The 18873-nt window shown below is 42.7% G+C and overlaps 1 protein-coding gene across 1 annotated transcript in view; it reads right to left on the reverse strand.

Annotated features, from left to right (window-relative positions):
* Positions 1–18873, reverse strand: part of PHEX (phosphate regulating endopeptidase X-linked) — a 116285-nt gene that overhangs the window by 71119 nt on the left and 26293 nt on the right. The window contains exons 6-9 of the mRNA XM_075521218.1: positions 16610–16678; positions 12128–12244; positions 6006–6089; positions 5550–5695 (exon numbers count right to left, since the gene is read on the reverse strand). Coding sequence (XP_075377333.1) covers positions 5550–5695; positions 6006–6089; positions 12128–12244; positions 16610–16678 — 416 coding nt within the window. The remainder of the gene's footprint in view (positions 1–5549; positions 5696–6005; positions 6090–12127; positions 12245–16609; positions 16679–18873) is intronic.

Below are 18873 nucleotides of genomic sequence, written 5' to 3' on the forward strand. Positions count from 1 at the left end.
AATTGCTCCCTTGCAACTGAAGATGCTGTTACAGACCGTCTGAACAACTGCTCCATCTCTAAAAATCCCATTTCTGCAATCTCCTGTTGCTATAGGTGTGGAGCAGCGTAGCTGGTGCTATAGTGTCACGCCATTAGCTTCATTCACGGGCACATCCCATACTGTCCCCTCCTCTGAACCATAACAGGTTATAAACACACTTTGTGGGCATGTTGTCTTCACAGCAGCGTTTGCCTGAGCCGTAACTTGAGTTTTGCCTCTAACCAAGTCCACCCACACAAAGCCTCCAGCTCAAGATATGTTGTTGCTGGAAGCTTACACTCTTGGTCACTCAGCTGGGGACGTGATAAAGAGGTGAGAATGGAGAGGTTTAAGGCAAGCTATAGCTACATATTTTCTATTAGTGACGGAGCACATGATAACCCAGTGGCTCCAGCAGCGTGCACACATCCAAGTGGGACACTGCTCCAAGAGCAGATGGGTGGCTGTGCACTCTCTGCAGGCTGGCCGAGACACGCACTGGGGACTAGTCTGGTCAGGCACAGGGGTCAGTGGCCAGGGAAGGCAGGTGCTCTGCAGTGCCGCTGGATTTGGCTGTCCCTGCGGGCTGCTCCGGCTGAACTGAAGCTAGCACAAGTGTGCATACTCACATGAACCTGCACGGCAGTTGTGCACTCGTGACAGCCTGGGCAAAGTGTGTTTTACTCATCAGTTAAGTCTGCATATGCTTATAGGTCAGAAATATGGTCAATTCATTTCACACAGGAAAACTTGAGGGTGCAATCTCAAGCCAGCTGTCACCTCAAAGGCCTGATACTCACTAGTCTTTGTGGCCAGTGGCAACTTCTACAGGGGACTAGAGAAGTGCTGTGATTTATAAGTCCTGCCTTTTATACTCCTCCTCATCTCTCACACTGGGTATATTCCCTCTTTTAGTATACAGGTATATCATATAGTACACATAAATCCCCACAATAATCGTAAAACATACCTGAAAAAGGTTTTTAGCATGAATAATGTACATGTTACATGTACACAGTACATGGTACAAAAGCCGAGACAGTTAGCTCTGCTTAGATGATCAAACCATTTTAAGATAATGCTTAGGGTCATTAAAAATTCATTCCAACCTATGAAATACCAGAAAGTATAGATTTTCCCCTTAACACATTTCTGACAATGTGGAATTTCCTCACTCAATGGCAACTGAAGCACCCTAAAAGCACTCAGCTCTCATTGATTTTGTAAATGACTTGAATTCCACAAACGTCACAACTATCTGCCTCAGGTATTTCAGCAGAGCTGAATAGCATCCATGCTCCTGCAGTAACTACTCTGTGGATCTAAAACAGTATTTATGCAAGTCCTACAGATTAAAAGGTTTAAAGATTTAATTTCGATCAAAAGTCTTAGGTAGAAAACCTCAGCTAAATGGACCACTATCATAAACCAATTGTGTGTTACAATTCAGTACTTAATTGCTACAAAAAAAAAAAAATCAATTCTCCCCTCTGTGTGCTTCTTGTTCTCATCTGGCAGTGTTTGTCCTTATGTTTGAGTTGGGGAACCTCTGTCAAATTGATGGTGAATGAAAGATTGAAATTTGTAAAGGATGGATCTCAAAAAGGTGACTTATTCAAGGACACGAATATCAATGGGAATTCAAAAACTTTTGTATGAGGCATAACGAAGGCAGCTGTCAGTTTCAAGAAATATCCCACAATTAATTGAGGTTTGTTTTCATTTGGGAAGGAAAAGAAGGCTGACATGTCCTAAAACCAAGCTGTCTGATGAGATTGTAATAATTCCTGATTGTAATCACACTAGAATCCACTGATGCATACAATGCATAAAACAACAGGAAGGTTTCACTTCAAAGCCCAGAGGTATGTTTATTTGCTGGGTGGGGGAAAGGTTGAGGGGTTTTGTTGTTGTTATTTGAGGGGTAGTGTTCTTTATTTTGTTTTTCAAAACAAAACAAAACCAAACCATATTTTATCTGAATTTGTTTACCTATTTTGGGGATGATCATTTTACCTTTTTGGCTAACTATACAAACTTAAAATCAATTGGTCACCTTCATTTGGTTTAAAAACTGACACTTTTTGGTTATGCAATGCCTTCAGTGCATCCCCTCTGCTCTTTCAATGAGACCAGAGTATTTGTTGTAACCTTTCAGAAAAGTACAGTACATAGTCCCCAATTTTAACTTCAAAATGACTGTTACAGTAAGAAGTGTAGGCTTGCTCTTAACCAATATGACCATTATTGTGATATACACTCACAAAGGAAGTGGTAGAGAGCTTGTTTGCTGGGACAGTTAAATTCATACCAGTGCTTATGAATATCTACTAAGGAATTCTCTACCCTGTGTGGGAATAAAGTAGGTTGCTCATGTAAAATTCTGTGAGTTTGTAATATTTTAATCAACAGACATGATGGCAATTAAAGAGGATAGATTTAATATTAGATAGATGGAAAAATTAATTGACATTTTAACAAAAAGATCCCTTTCACAAATTTTGAGATCTGTTTGAAAATTGTATTCAGAATTGAGTCATGAATCAAATTATAAGTACTGAAAAACTTCTGCCTCTCTTGCTAGAGGCACTAGTTCAAGTCAAATTATTGTAACTTCTCTCTGTAATTTTTCAGAGGCAGACTAAGACCAGAAAGGAGGTCTAGTGCCCCCATCCCTCTCTAAAGAAAATTCCTCTTATGCTGCAGGAATTACACAGAGTACTTCTCTATTAATTGTCCCATACTGCGAAGACGGGGTAAGGCAAAGAAAACCAGTTTTTCATTCTGATATCCATGAGAACGATAAAGCTGCTTCCTTCAACAGCTTCAAACATCTCCAACAAGGACACAATTTACTGTATCCTATTTATGGCTCAGACATAAAGCACCAGCACACAGGTAACAGGGAAGGGATATAAGGGGCTCCTAACTGGTGCCAGCACAGTCCCGTCTCCCCCATCACAAGGCACAGCTGTATTGGAGCTCTGCCGTTATCTCATTTATACCACAGCTACATCTATGTTTTCCACATACACCTCTTCTTCGTGTAATAGACATAAACTCCATTAAAAATTAGTCAGTACACTAAAAAACTGAAGGAATCCCTGAAGACTTCTTACGAAGAAGGTGTGACTTACTTCAGCATTGGACACCTGACATGACTTAGGCTAACTAGCCTAGGGCTGATGGAAACTCCTGCAGGCTAGTTACTCGGCTTCTTGGGCAGCTTGCTACAGAGAGCCATGCTCCTGGGCTGGACTCACAGCAGTGCCCTGGCTTAGGAATTTCAGACAGACCTACAAACCACACCGCTGCACACATTTCAAGCTCCACACAGTAACTTGATTACATGCAGCAGGGTTGTCAAGTAAATAACAGCCTTATTCTACTAAATTTACTCTACACCCTGCCAATGTGCTATTTTCTAGTAACATTGCCATGTGAGTGATTTCACAATTCAAGATTGTTCAGCAGGTTCTCCAAGGGAGCAGTTTTTAATACGATGATTGTAAGTCCATACGACTTGTCACCTCCATCACTGAGAACTGCTTCTGTAGCCAGACTTAATTTTCACTCCATTCTTCCCTCCACCTGAAACAAACTTCACAGAGTACTTTGCCAGATCACTGGGGCTTGAACCATCTTTTTGTGCCATTTTGAATAGTACCCATGCCAGCAGGGTGCTCATCTGGGAAGGGGACACACAAGATGTTGGAATAAAAGTATCATTTAGGGATAGAAGGTTTGTAACTGAAAAGAATACGGACTTGGTGAAAGTACCTGCTTCTCCTAATGACACTGCCCCTCCTGAAATGATAAGTTAATTCATGTTCTAATCACTGAAGCAAATCTAAAATTTTGGAATGCTTTACTAGGAATTTTACTGGTCTAGATATTTACTGTAACAAACCAAATTCATGTTGTTTGCATTAATTTAACCTTTAAAATATCATATGGAGAATGAAAAACTAGATTATATCCTTGTTAAGCTTTCAGAGTTCACCCTACAGGGAAATGTTAAGACCTCATTGTTAGGAGTTTGCATTAAGATGATCTCCTAATTTTCTCAGGCCAGATAACAAGTTTACTTCTGGAGCAGACTATGACATTTTAAGTACATTATCATCTGATAGATAAACATGATCTTTCTTATCATGCAGTGACTGTTTGGATGGATTTTACGTACAAGAATTTAAAGTCCACTTGGGTTGAGTTTAGCACCATTTGCCATTTCTAACATTTTATGATGCAAATTTCTTAGGGTAAGACTGAGCAGAAAATGCCTAAACCATTATCAGCTATAAGATATGCAGCATGAATATACTGGAAATCAGACACTGCTTTTGCCCACCTCTCCGGCCTGTGGGGGTCAGGAAGCTGGTCTCGAGCTCTGCCAAAGACAGGCATTGCCATTCTTTCTGGTCATTACTCCAGCCTCCCTCTGCCATGACACACAGGCTGGCTAAACTCCTCTTGACTACTCAGATTGTCCCTGAATAAGACCCTAATGGAAAAAGTCTCCAGGTATTTACCCTGTAGTTACAGAATATATTTGCATGTAAGTGTATTTTTACACAGGGAATAACTAATTCTCTGTTGTCTGGCTACATATGCATCCTCTAAATCACCCCTTTATCCCCACTGACATAACTAACTTTGAGATACAAAGCATGGGCAGCCCAAAGCATTCAGAAGACTTTCTTCAGTAGATTAAGATTGGTGGCACACTAACAATATTTATCTGAATTTTATAAAGAAAGGATGTTTGATAATCTGTAGGCAGATCAATCATTTTTATTTTTCTTATTATCTTATCATTATCTTATTTCTTTTTATCTGTGTGTTATTTTTACAGGTACTAGAAATTAATATAAGCATTCTGTCACTGGAGACATAGAGCAACAGTATAAGAATAATGCTTCTGAATTAGTCTTTTTTCCAAAATGTAAATTTAGTTGTGGCCATACTGTACAATCAGCAAAGAATGATTTTTGGAGACAACAGCCTAACAATATTTTTTTTAAAGTTCAGCAACACGCCTCAGCAGTGAGCAAATTATCACAGAAATCACTTAGATGTCATCAATAGTGATGTTTCAAAATGGGATGTCATCTTCACGTACACTTTTTCATCACACTGCCCAAAGCTGTTTTGCTTCCCTGTGCAAAGCACATCTACTACGTTTAATCTGAGCTACCTGCATTTTACAACTATGTTCTACAGGTGTAAATGATTTCACAAGATACAAGACCCTATACAAGCAAAAGACACTGAATGCATCTGGAAAGAGCAGCTTTACTGTAACTTGTGTTTTCCGTGAAAACAGAAAGGTGTTGAAACTGCAAATTCTCCTGCTACACACAAGCTAATATCTATATCCTCATTCCGACAAAACCAAACAGACCTTTTGTTTAGAGATTCCAAGAGTCTTGATTCCAAGAATATCTGAAGCACCTGAAAAACCCAGGAAAAGCCCAGCATTTGATGTCCCCTCATAAGTGTGGGTGAAACCATCATAGGATCCTTACTTTTTCCTTTCATTTTCTAGTATCCTGAATAAATCTTTGAAGTACTGGGGAACACGGACAATCACATTTTCTGAAGGACCTATATCTTTGAGCTCAGGATAGAGTCTGGTGTCAATCACCTTCTTGATGTATCCCAGCCAGTCAAACTGCAATGACAAAGAGAAGGCTGGTTAAAGCAGATTATGAAGATAGATGATTTATTTAATAAGCTGCACCTTTGAGACTAATGGTTTCAAAGCTTTGCTTATTAAAAATTTAGAAACTATTGCACTTTGTCATTACATGTGTTTTCAAACCTCAGTAAAGTCGTAACTGTACTTAAAAGAACATATATTGTAATTGAGTATACGCATTCCTAATGATATTCCTTTAACATGCTGCTCTGCATACTAAAGGCAATTTTAGTTATATAGGTCAGGCGTTAAAAGAATAATTTTGCAATTATCCCCAACCAACCTGTGGAATCATGGCACTAAGCTCCGATATGTTCATTTTATTGTACATCACCTCACTTGTTCGATTTTCATATGGAATCATGATCTGGGGGAAGAAAAAAAAAAAAAAAAAAAAACACAAAAATATCAAAACAAGGATTCTGTTGTAGGGACCTGCTCTTACATCAGTACTGTCCATCACAATCCCAGTGCAGAAATATCTCACCACCTGTTTTCCAAGCATTCATGGCATTAACTTCCCTTTCTGAGGATGGCATTTAACTAGGAGAAATGGAACACAATTCATTGTCAGTTTAACTCATTACTGGGGAATTTAATGAGCTGCATGTCTTCTTTGAACATATTAGACCAATTTTAGCTCTGATTATCTAAGGAAATGCATGTTGATTCATAAGAGATAAAAGCACACCTAGACCATTAATACTTATTCATCCCATCATGTCAGGTAGAAGCCAGCTCCAAACTATATGGTCTAAAAGGTCAAATCTGAGATAGGTATGCTGGAAGTGCATCTCATGTCTTGGATTTGAACATGTTCTTGCTATGGCCTGACTCCATCTGAGTGAAGAGCCAGATACACACAAGTTTCTCCTCATTTTACCCCACCATCCTGATTTCCATAGCAGGAAACCTGGGTATATAAGCCAGACATGAATTAAAGCATTCTCCAACCACGCCTCTCATCGGGCTGACCAGAGGAGCCAGACCTCAGGATCCTCTGTAGTGTAAAAGTCCCAGGACATAGCAAAAGAAATCTTAAATATAAAGCAAGTCCTTTTATAACTGACAAGGGACATTCAGATTCCAAGATGGCAGTACGGTTCATAATAGAAAAACAAACCAAGTACAAGATATAGCTGAAAATTTTCTCAGTGTTCAAGAGAAACAAGAATTCCTGATTCCACAACAATTCCAGCCCCACTCTAAGGTAAATCCTACACAACAGGCTGTACACTGTGCATTTTGAAGAGGACCAAGATTGACGCCAGACTAACCAGACAGCTGGCAGTTCTCCAACCAAAATTCTCCAGTGTCTGCGGTTTTACTATTGCTCAAGCTACACAGAAAAAAAATTACTTTCTTCTCCCTTTCTGCAAATTTCATTTATCTGACAAATCTTTAAACTCTCCTTGAACCCATTTGCTCCCTTCCTCTCAAAACTTTCCCTCTTCCTCCAGTAATTCAAACCTAATTGAAATCTTCCTTTTACACAACAAGCTCTCTCAAAGCATTCCACTCCTTCCTATATCCAAAGTATCCTCCCTTTATTCTTGCTATCTCTTCCTGAGCACACAAGTTCTCCATTATATACATTATATATGTTCATTTAAAACCAATGCAGAGGAACACAGGATACAGTAAAAGCCTAAGTAACAAACAGGACTATCTCCTTTGAAATCACGGTAAGATGTTTATATAAATCATTGTGCTCGTTAGGGATTATGCAACAATCCATGTCCCTGGACTCATGCCTAATATCTGGATATATTTTAGGAGGATTATTAATACTAAAGGGAAATTAGGTAACCATGAGCAAGTATGGCTTGTTGCATAACGGTATGCATTACTGATCCTGAGGGCTGTTACATGATCCATGTCATTTTATATGGCAACTTCACCTATATACCTTTGGATTATAAAGTGTATAGGTATACTTATAAAGTATATAGGTATATACTTGACTTATAAAGTATATAGGTATACTTTATATATAGTATAAAGGTATAAAGTGTATAGGTATAAAGTATTATAGCTATATACTTATAAAGTATACCTATATACTTCACCTATATACTTGCAGATAAAAGCTCTGTAAGACATTCGTTAAGTAAAGCATTAGAACTACCAGAGGTAGCAATGAATCTTCTTATCACACCACCGATAAACAGAAGAAACATTTCCTGTTTTTCAAGTCTGCTGGGTCACAGTGAAGTAACTGCTCATTAGTCCATCCATGCTAAGTAACTGAAGCTGAATATTGGGCTTTATTTAGAGGTTTGACAAAATTTCATCTCTTTCGACAGAGACATGGAAACACTGATTTACTACTCTTGTGGATGGCCCTCAATTCTGCACACACACCATTAAGAAGTGTCACTGCCTTTCCTCCTGTAGACTGCAACAGCAGAACCCAAGGAAAAGTCATCTGCTGCATCACCTGTCCTGTGCAACAGGCTTCTCTGTTAACAGCAGACCCAGCATTTCACAGGGGGTAGCTTCTTTCCTTGGCGATATGAAGAAGTACTCAGCTCAGCTGGCAGTTCTGCAAACCAGTGTCAAGTTTATAGCCCTAACTTTGGCTGGTTTCCCAACATTGAGGCTAGCTCTTCTCTCCAGCTTTAGAAGCAGCAGAAATGATAATGGACTTGCAGCTCCCAGTAGAGCGATTCCTGCAGTAGCCATACTGAAACAGGGATACGGGGAAGCAGAAACACTCCTTCAGCCTGCAACAGTCCTAATGCATTAAACTCCAAAAAGGGGCAAAAATGGTGCCAAGTACAATCGGTCACAACCATGTACCAGATTTAAATCTGCTTAGCTATACTAAATTCAGTTGGTCCCCTAAATTAAAACTCACGGAGTTTCTCATCCCCTCTCCCAGGGTGCCCCAAGAAAGCAGCTCAGGAGCTAACTGTGGTGCTACTGTAAGCACTGCTCTCTCACTACCAAGCGCCTATATCCCACCTCAGTCTTGCACTGCTTTTAGACTGTTCCTCAGAGAATCAGCCCGGTCTGCTTCATGAATACATGGTATTCACAACATAGCTGCACAGCAGGGACTCAAATTCTGCCCAAACTCAAAATTACAGAATCACGGAATCATGGAATCACAGAATCGTATAGGTTGGAAAAGACCTTTAAGATCATCAAGTCCAACCATAAACTTAACACTACCAAGACCACCACTAAACCATGTCCCTAAGCACCACATCTACACATCTTTTAAATACCTCCAGGGATGGGGACTCCACCACTTCCCTGGGCAGCCTGTTCCAATGCTTGATAACACTTTCAGTGAGGTAAAATTTCCTAATATCCAGTCTAAACCTCCCCTGGCGCAACTTGAGGCCATTTCCTCTCGTCCTATCACTTGTTACTTGGGAGAAGACCCCGACACCCACCTGGCTACAACCTCCTTTCAGGGAGTTGTAGAGAGCGATAAGGTCTCCCCTCAGCCTCCTTTTCTCCAGGCTAAACAACACCAGTTCCCTCAGCCGCTCCTCACAAGACTTCTGCTCCAGACCCTTCACCAGCTTCGTTGCCCTTCTCTGGACACGCTCCAGCACCTCCATGTCTCTCTTGTAGTGAGGGGCCCAAAACTGAACACAGTATTCGAGGTGCGGCCTCACCAGTGCCCAGTACAGGGGCACGATCGCTTCCCTAGTCCTGCTGGCCACACTATTTCTGATACAAGCCAGGATGCCATTGGCCTTCTTGGCCACCTGGGCACACTGCTGGCTCATATTCAGCTGGCTGTCAACCAACACTCCCAGGTCCTTTTCTGCTGGGCAGCTTTCCAGCCACTCTTCCCCAAGCCTGGAGCATTTCATGGGGTTGCTGTGACCCAAGTGCAGGACCTGGCACTTAGCCTTGTTGAACCCCATACAACTGGCCTCGGCCCATCAATCCAGCCTGTCCAGGTCCCTCTGTAGACCCTTCCTACCCTCAAGCAGATCAACACTCCCGCCCAACTTGGTGTCATCTGCAAACTTGCTGAGGGTGCACTCGATCCCTTCATCCAGATCACTGATAAAGATATTAAACAGAACTGGCCCCAACACAGAGCCCTGGAGAACACCGCTTGTGACCGGCCGCCAACTGGACTTAACTCCATTCACCACCACTCTTTGGGCCCAACCATCCAGACAGTTTTCTATCCAGCGAAGAATACAACCACCCAAGCCATGAGCAGCCAGTTTCTCCAGGAGAATGCTGTGGGAAACGGTGTCAAAGGCTTTACTAATATCTAGGTAGACAACATCCACAGCCTTTCCCTTGTCCACTAAGGGGGTCACCTTGTCATAGAATGAGATCAGGTCAGTCAAGGAGGACCTGCCTTTCATAAACCCATGCTGACTTGGCCTGATCACCTGCTTGTCCTGTACATGCCACATGATGGCACCCAAGATGATCTGCTCCATAACCTTCCCTGGCACCGAGGTCAGGCTGACAGGCCTGTAGTTCCCCAGATCCTCCTCCAGCCCTTCTTGTAGATGGGCGTCACATTTGCTAACCTCCAGTCAACTTGGGCCTCCTTGGTTAGCCAGGACCACTGATAAAGGATTGAAAGCGGCTTGGTGAGCACTTCTGCCAGCTCCCTCCGTACCCTTGGGTGGATCCCATCTGGCCCTATAGACTTGTGTGTGTCTAAGTGGTGTAGCAGGTCACTAACCATTTCCCCTTGGATTATGGGGACTTCATTCTGCTCCCTGTCCCTGTCTTCCAGCTCAGGGGGCTGGGTACCCCAAGAACAACTGGTCTTACTATTAAAGACTGAGGCAAAGAAGGCATTAAGTACCTCAGCCTTTTCCTCATCCTTCGTCACTATGTTTTCCCCCGCATCCAATAAAGGCTTCTCCTTAGCCCTCCTTTTGTTGCTAATGTATTTATAGAAACATTTTTTATTGTCTCTTGGGCTTTGGCCCTTCTAATTTTCTCCTTGCATAACCTCATGACAACTTTGTAGTCCTCCTTAGTTGCCTGCCCCTTCTTCCAAAGGTCATAAACTCTCCTTTTTTTCCTGAGTTCCAGCCAAAGCACTCTGTTCAGCCAGGCCGGTCGTCTTCCCCGCTGGCTCATCTTTTGGCACATAGGGACAGCCTGCTCCTGCACCTTTAAGATTTCCTTCTTGAAGAATGTCCAGCCTTCCTGGACTCCTTTGCCCTTCAGAACTGCCTCCCAAGGGACTCTGTCAACCAGGCCCCTAAACAGGCCAAAGTCCGCTCTCCAGAAGTCCAAGGCAGCAGTTCTGCTGACCCCCCTCCTTACTTCTCCAAGAATCAAAAAACTCTATCATTTTGTGATCACTCTGCCCAAGACAGCCTCCAACCACCACATCACCCACAAGTCCTTCTCTGTTCACAAACAACAGGTCCAGTGGGGCACCTTCCCTAGTTGGCTCACTCACCAACTGTGTCAGGAAGTTATCTTCCACACACTCCAGGAACCTCCTAGACTGCTTCCTCTCTGCTGCACTGTATTTCCAGCAGACAGCTGGTAAGTTGAAGTCCCCCACGAGAACAAGGGCTAGTGATTGTCAGACTTCTCCCAGCTGCTTATAGAATATTTCATTTGCCTCTTCATCCTGGTTGGGTGGTCTATAAGAGACTCTCACCATGATATCTGCCTTGTTAGCCTTCCCCCTGATTCTTACCCATAAACACTCAACCTTACTGTCACCGTCATCAAGACTCTAGACAGTCTCTAGACAGTCTAGACTGACTCTAGACAGTCAAAACACTCCCTAACATACAGGGCTACCCCACTGCCTCTTCTTCGTTGCCTAACCCTTCTGAAGAGTTTATAGCCATCCATTGCAGCACTCCAGTTGCGTGAGTCATCCCACCATGTCTGCATAATTGCAACTATATCGTAGTTTTCCAGCCACACAATGGTTTCCAGTGCATTGGTGTAGATGCAGTTCAGCTGGGTTATTGATCCCACCACCTTGTTGGGGGGAGAAGCCCTAATTCCTATGTGACCGTTCTCAGGTGCTTCTGTGGTTTTTAACACATCAGTAACCGTTGCATCTTCGCTGCCGCATGGATCTCCATCTCCTACCTCCACTGAGATGGCAGACTGAAGGACCTCACTAGCACACTGTCTCTCAAACATCGGCATGCTGCCCCCAGGCTTATCTCCAGTGAGCCTGGTTGACATATTAACAATTTAAAGGACCAAGAATATTTGGCTAAGGTTTTTTCCCCTGAGAATAAAATAATCAGTTTAACAATTAACTAAGGGAGAAATACTGTTCATTCTTTCTTCATCAGGTTCTGCTCCTTTCCTTCTACTTCCAAAAACACTATTGCTAAGGCTGTTGATATAATGGCTTTCAATTTTGAAAAATGATTGCACTTTTTTTTGTAAAAGCTAGCTTCAATCCCACATTAGATTACCAACCTCAGCTATTTTAACTTCCAGTCTCAGAACCGACTTCATATCAGATTCGGCTCGTGAAGCGTTTGCACCCAGAAGCACTGCTGTATCAACCATGAACTGCAAAAAGGCGTCTCGGTACTGTAAAGAAACAAAAAGAGTGAAATGACCACTGGATTTGCTCTTGAGCACAGCTGTAGCAGTAGATCAGAAATGCCCAGCTATAGCAAGGAGTATAATACTTTGTACTTTCATGCCCTAGCAACCAAAGTTGTGCTTTCCTTACCTTGAATGTCTGCTGTCATCAAGGAAAAAAGGAGAAATAACACTGTAAACACACTGTGCATGACAGACAGAGATAACCTGTTGTGGTTCATGGAGTATAAATCTCAGGAAATGCAAATGACACTTCTGGATTAGACTGACAATACTTACAGCTCTTATAATGGGATTAGACAACGTGTATGACTGTACACCAATATTTTACACTAACTCATACAGTAATCAGCGTAGGACTGAAGAATTACTTGTATACAAGTGCAAGCTTAGTGAGATAGGCTGAGAAGACAGGGAGATAAAGGGACACTCCACTGAGCTCTCTCCTCTATTCCTGCAACACATGTACCTACTACAGTGTTCTGCTCTGCTCTCCCCGGGCTATCCTAGCAAAGTACATTTTAGTCCTAGTGGGTATACACAAATGTTAGTAAAATACACTGTATGTAATGATACTGTAGTGATTTCTGTGCTACCTGCCCCCCCACCATAATCTTTCAGAAATTTTGGAGGGATCAGATTGTTCCTCATCAACGTCTACCGGCCTACAGTCCAACAAAAGCAAAAAAATATCCCAACGCATTTCCACCTTTAATCTTTTAGTAGCTACAATTCTTTGTATCCTCGCATCACCTAGTCTGATAGATGTGGCTAAAAAACTTAATAACCTCTCAGGGAATTCAAAAGGGAAGCAAAACTGTAAAAACTTAATCAGTAGCAATAACTTGTCCCCCATGACAACCCAAGGGGTTGTTTTCTTTGAGCTTTGGGCTGCATGTGCTGGATACTGCCCACAGGCCTTCATCGAGTGAGGGGGGAAAAGGTGATGCCATTGTCAAATATTGATACTTTAAAGCCTTTGATAAACATCATTGGTTCACGACTGCTGCCCATAGAAAAGCAGCAAGAAACTAAACTGTAGCAGAGAAATCATAAGGCGGGGCGGGGGGGAGAAGAGAAAATGAATACTTAAAATCTGTCAAGGAACTCTTGTTCCCTTCATTAAATGAATTCAGGTTAACTTGATGATAATAACCTGCAGTGGCTCTTGAAATGTGCTCAGCCTTCTGGCCTAATTGAGCCCAAGAGACAGGCCCAGAGGGCAGCTCACCGAGGCAGCAGCTTCTGGGCTCCACTTCGTTGAGCTGTTCTCGAGCTTCTGGGCACTCTGTCCACAATCTGGGAACTCCTGCGTCACCCCTGAGGGACATGAGGGCTCCTGCTGCCACCAGGTCCCGTAAAAGCTAAGGTGAGGGTAGCTCCAGCAGCTGCTAACTCTGGCAGCTGTGCTTGATTCCCACACAGCCTTCCTTCTAGCTGACTCCTGATCAGGGAGGGTCAAGCACCCTTTGAGCCCGTGCCAGAGAGAGGCCTAGGTAAGAGTCGGGCCCAGAGGCTGTCAACAGATGCAGCAGTTCACAAAGAAAAGGACAGCAAACTTTGTCTGCCATTCCCATCCTTAGCTATGGTGGTTACACGCCACAGGACATGATGCCCAGGCACTACTGGTGTAACTGTCTCTTTGTTATTGGACTCTTAGACCCAGATGGTGCTTCATAAGGAAGGATGCAGCTCTTCAAGTCTCAGGCTGTAGAGAGTGCTTGAGGTCTCTCACTAAGGCTGGGGCACATGGTCCTCTAGCATGCACGAGGTCTGCAGTTGCTGAGGAGCTGTGCTGCCAAGTGAAAGAGCTGTGAGAGAACAGCAGATCACACCGCCTCAGAGGAGATGAAAAAGATCAACCAGACCTCCCCTGAGACCCTGCAGCTTCAAAAGCCTGGACCTTCAGCTGTAGCAGAAGAGCAGGAGGAGCCTGAGCCTATGAAGCTGGAAAGTGGAAACTCCCATCACAACAAAGGCTGGAAGTCCACTGCTCTTGTAGCTGATGAGGACCCAGGAGCACTATCAATTGGAGTCCCTCAGGTCCACTAGAAGGAAGAAGCAAGCAACAGTGGTAAGAGACTCACTACTGCAGGGGATGGAGGCCCCCATCTGCCAACCCGATTTGTCATCTAGGGAGGTTTGCTGTTTGCTGGGGATCTAGCATTCAGGATGTTGTGAAGAGGCTACCAAGGCTTATCCAGCCCTGTGACGACAATTCCCTGCTGCTCTTCCTGGTAGGCACCAATGCTATTGCCAGGGGCGACCTGGGAAGTATCAAGCATGACTACAGTGCTATGGGGACAGAAGCCAAGGGCATGGGGCCCAGGTGGTGTTCTTGATCCTGTTGGTGAGGGGCAATGGCCTGAGGAGGACATGATGGATCTTGCAGGCTAACATATGGTTGCACAGCTGGCATCAGCAGCAGAGATTTGGTTTCTATGATCATGGGACGCTCTTTGAGAATTCACAGCTGCTTGGAAGAGACGGGATCCATTTGACTAAACAGGGCAAGAGTATCTTTGCCAACAGGCTGGCAAACATGGTAAGGAGAACTTTAAACTAGAAACAATGGCGGAGGGAGTGATTCCTCAAGAAATAACTAAGGTAGGTGCAGGTAGGGTAGGCAAGCCAAAGTCCCAGGGTGATGGGAAAAGAGGGGACATAACAATCAACAAAACAGAGCTGAAATGGAACCCCTTTGAGGGTAGGTATGTAAAGAAGGAAGTGCCTGCAGGACAGCCTCATAAGGACAGCTCTCAAGGCCATACTAAAGAATCAGCATGACTGGGTGTCCCTTGGAAATACCTTTACACTAATGCACACAGCATGAGGAACAAACGGGAGGAGTTAGAAGTCTGTGTGAAGTTACAGGGCTATGACCTCACTGCAATCATTGAAACATAGTGGGATAATTTTCACAACTGGAGTGCTGCAATGGATGGGTACAGGATTTTTAGGAAGGACAGGCTGGGAAGGTGAGGAGGGTGAGTTGTCCTTTATGTGAGAGACCAGTGCGAATGCATGAAGCTCTACCTGAGCTCCTCCAAGCTCAAGAGAGGTCCATTCTGACAAGTAGGAAATCAAGCAAAGGTGGTAGGAGGCCTGCATGTCTGTACAAGGAGCTCCTAACTAAACTCAAACGTAAGAAGGAAGTGTACAAGATGTAGAAGCACAGACAGGTGACCTTGAAGTATAGAGCTGCTGACAAATCTTGCAGGGATATGGTTTGGAAAGCTAAGGCCAACCTGAAGTTGAATCTAGCAAGGGATGTGAAGACCAACAGGAAAAGACTTTGCAAGTACATAACAGGAAAAGGAAGACTAGGCAGAACATGGATCTGCTGCTAAATGGAGCAGGGTGGCAAATGACTCTGAAAAGGCCAAGACACTCAATGCCAACTTTGCTCCAGTCTTTACTGGTAAGACTGGCCTTCAGGAATCCCAGGCCCCTGACACCAGAGGGGACGTCTGGAGCAAGGAAGGCCTATCCGCAGTGGAAGAGGACCAGATAAGGGAGCAAAGTGGACATAAGTAAATCCAGGAGGTCTGATAGGTTGCACTCATAAGTGCTGAGGGAGCTGACTGATACCATTGCAAGTCAACCTTGGATATTTGGAAGGTCATAGCTATTGGGAGAGGTTCCTAAAGGCTGGAAGAGACCAAGTATCACCCCTATCTTCAAAGAATGCAAGAAGGAAGTCCCAGAGAACTACCAGCTGGTCAGCCTATCAATCCCTGGGAAGGTGATGGAGAAAATCCTCCTGGAAACTATTTCCAAACACATTAAGGACAAGGTGATCAGGAGTAGTGAGCATGGATTTGTGAACGGGAAATCATACTTAACCAGCCTGATAACCTTCTACAATTACATTAATATCCTGGTGGATGAAGGGAGAGCAGTTGTGGTTGTTCACCAAGTTGAAAAAGTACAAGTTAGAGAAGTGCACAGTGAGGTGGACTGAAAATGAGCTGTGTGACCAGGTCCAGAGGGTTGTGATCAGCAGCACAAAGTCCAGTTGGAGGCCAGTGACTAGTACTGTACTCCAGAGATCAACCCTGCTTGAACAGAGGGGTTGGACAACACGAACTCCAGAGGCCCCTTCCAAGGGGGAAGAAAAGCAGGGGGGACCCCAAATCTTACAAAAATCTCAATTTGAGAAACTTCGTAAGAGTGTTTGTGGTAGTGGTGCTTGTAGTGGTGGTGTCTTCTGTTGGATGATATAATGAAAACTCCAAATCCAAACAAACCACAACCCTTTCTCAGTTTGGAGTTCAACAAAACAAAAGCAACAATGAAAAAAACTGAAGGGAAAAATGGTCACTCTGATTTCCAGTTAATAATACTTACAGATTTGGCTTCTGTGGTGTTTTCTAGGTAATCCTCTCGAGATGCAAGAGAGAGACTTGCTTGGTCGAGCTGTTAGAAATAACAAGAAGCAGCATTTAATAGGTAAATTCATCAGAAATCAAAGGTAGTCCTATAAGCAACCTTGGAAGAGTTCATGTTTTTCTGGCACTTATGATAGATGTGTGTAAATTTCTAATACATAATACACTGCACCAGCCTGAGTTCCGCAGGATTTCAAAACAACAGAAAAAATGCTATACTGTGCTGACAGACATTACCTAAATCACATTACTGCGATCTGGGGAGCCTCAGATGCCCCCTGCAATATCTGAGCCACCTACACTACAGCAAAGAATCACCTATGTGATTTATGTGTTTATGGCTCCATTAGCGAGTAGGTAATGCAACAGGACTGGGTCTACGGGATCAAACAGTTGGTGCTGGCGACCACACATCCTATACATATTTCAGGCGCACAAGTGTCAGCTTGAGACAAACACTAGTCTAGTGTATGGACCAAAAGCCCATTAGGTTCTGGAGCATGTTAGCTGCTGTGTATCTGGAAAGCATTGTTAGCCTTCTTTGACTGAAATTGAGGTTACACTTTTGAGCTTCACCCTAGACCAGCACTGAATGCTGTATATGGCTTTTTGAACAGATGTACTGAAAGAGATGGCTACCAGCCACAGAAATGATTGCATGCATGCACGGGAAATTGTTATGCCTCCAGTACATCAGCTAAAGATGTCTGCTAGGTCCAGGTGGATCTTTGACTTTTACTTATCTTTTTGATCTAAACATGGATCAAATTTGTTGGTCTACAGTCACCCTAATATTGGAATAAGATCCTCAAGGTAATTTCTAAACCAGGCCTGAAAGTTCATTGAGATCTGCACTTAGTCTTTTGAGTGAAATGACTACATGAGCGTATTTGCATATTGTTTCAAGTTCCTAACCAGGCAAAACTCACAGCACAGCATGTATCTTAAAATTACTAGTGGAAACTGAGATTTCCCAAAACACTTCAACACGATCAGGTTAGGTTGGGGTATGGAAGCTGAAGCTGAAAACATAATTCAGTGAGCTTCCAAACTCTGAATAGGAGACTGATTGGAGCAGAAACAACAGTTTTGATGTTCTAAAATTATTATTTTTATGCTGTATTTGTTTTTAAAAGATCAGTGTAGTGAAGAGAGATTGTATTTATTCATACAATTTCACATAAATCTTTTTTAATCAAAATCCTACACCATTTGTATTTCACATTTTCTACCTTTATAAAAATGACCTAAATAAATAAAACTTAGAATCTAAAATGAGTGAATAAATGTCATCGTTTCCTCTACTGGCTGATGTTCTCAACCTTTAAAATATACCATAAACAAATAAAACAAATCATCCACTAAAAGGAGAGTAGCTGTGATGCTCAGTGGAACTCTGACTCTTTGAAAAACAGTACCACCTTCTTTTTCAGCATATTGAAGCAAAAAAGGATATACTTTTATGCTTTGCATATGTGTGTTCTGGTAATAGTTAACTTCAGATTATTTGGTCTATTTCAACCATGTGACTCTTGCATGAAATGCTCAGCCAAATTTTTGTGGCTTCAGAGTTAGATTTGACAACCCACTGAAACCAAGAAAGCACAAATATGAGAAATAAACAAAAAAGTTAACCAACTTCTTCAGCCCTCAACGAAAAAACCCCATGTTGAATGCTGAACAAAGTTTTATTTGGAGTTTCTACTTTTTTCTGATCCATTCATGATTTTGCAATGCTGCACAAAAAGAATTTTGCAATAGAACCATTTTCACAAGCAGATTGAAATACTCCGTGGTACATCTGCACCCCTGGGAATTTGTTAAAACGTGGACAAAGTAGAATACTGGCTGATGCATTCTGCAGATCAAGCTCTTAATCGAATTAACAACAGAATACCCTACAGAATAACATGTTATTCATAACATGTAGTGCTTCAGTTATTTAGATACCCAATTCTTAGGTGCCGCTAAGCATGCTGAGTGAAGGCACTGCTAGGTATAATTCATTTCCAAGAGACCAGCAATAAGAATATAACTGCCCAGCCCTTTGCTGATAGGTGACTCGGACTGAAATATTAGGACAGAAGATACCTAAATATCACTCCTGATTCTACTGTTTCAGTTCTTTTAAACAAATCTCCAGCCAAAGCAATCCTGACGGGATCTGAACAGCACCTTAGTAGAATGACATCTTTAATACAGTGAACTGTTGATCTGCTGTTC

This window comes from Mycteria americana, chromosome 1 (genome assembly GCF_035582795.1).
Source record: "Mycteria americana isolate JAX WOST 10 ecotype Jacksonville Zoo and Gardens chromosome 1, USCA_MyAme_1.0, whole genome shotgun sequence".
Lineage (NCBI taxonomy): Eukaryota > Metazoa > Chordata > Aves > Ciconiiformes > Ciconiidae > Mycteria > Mycteria americana.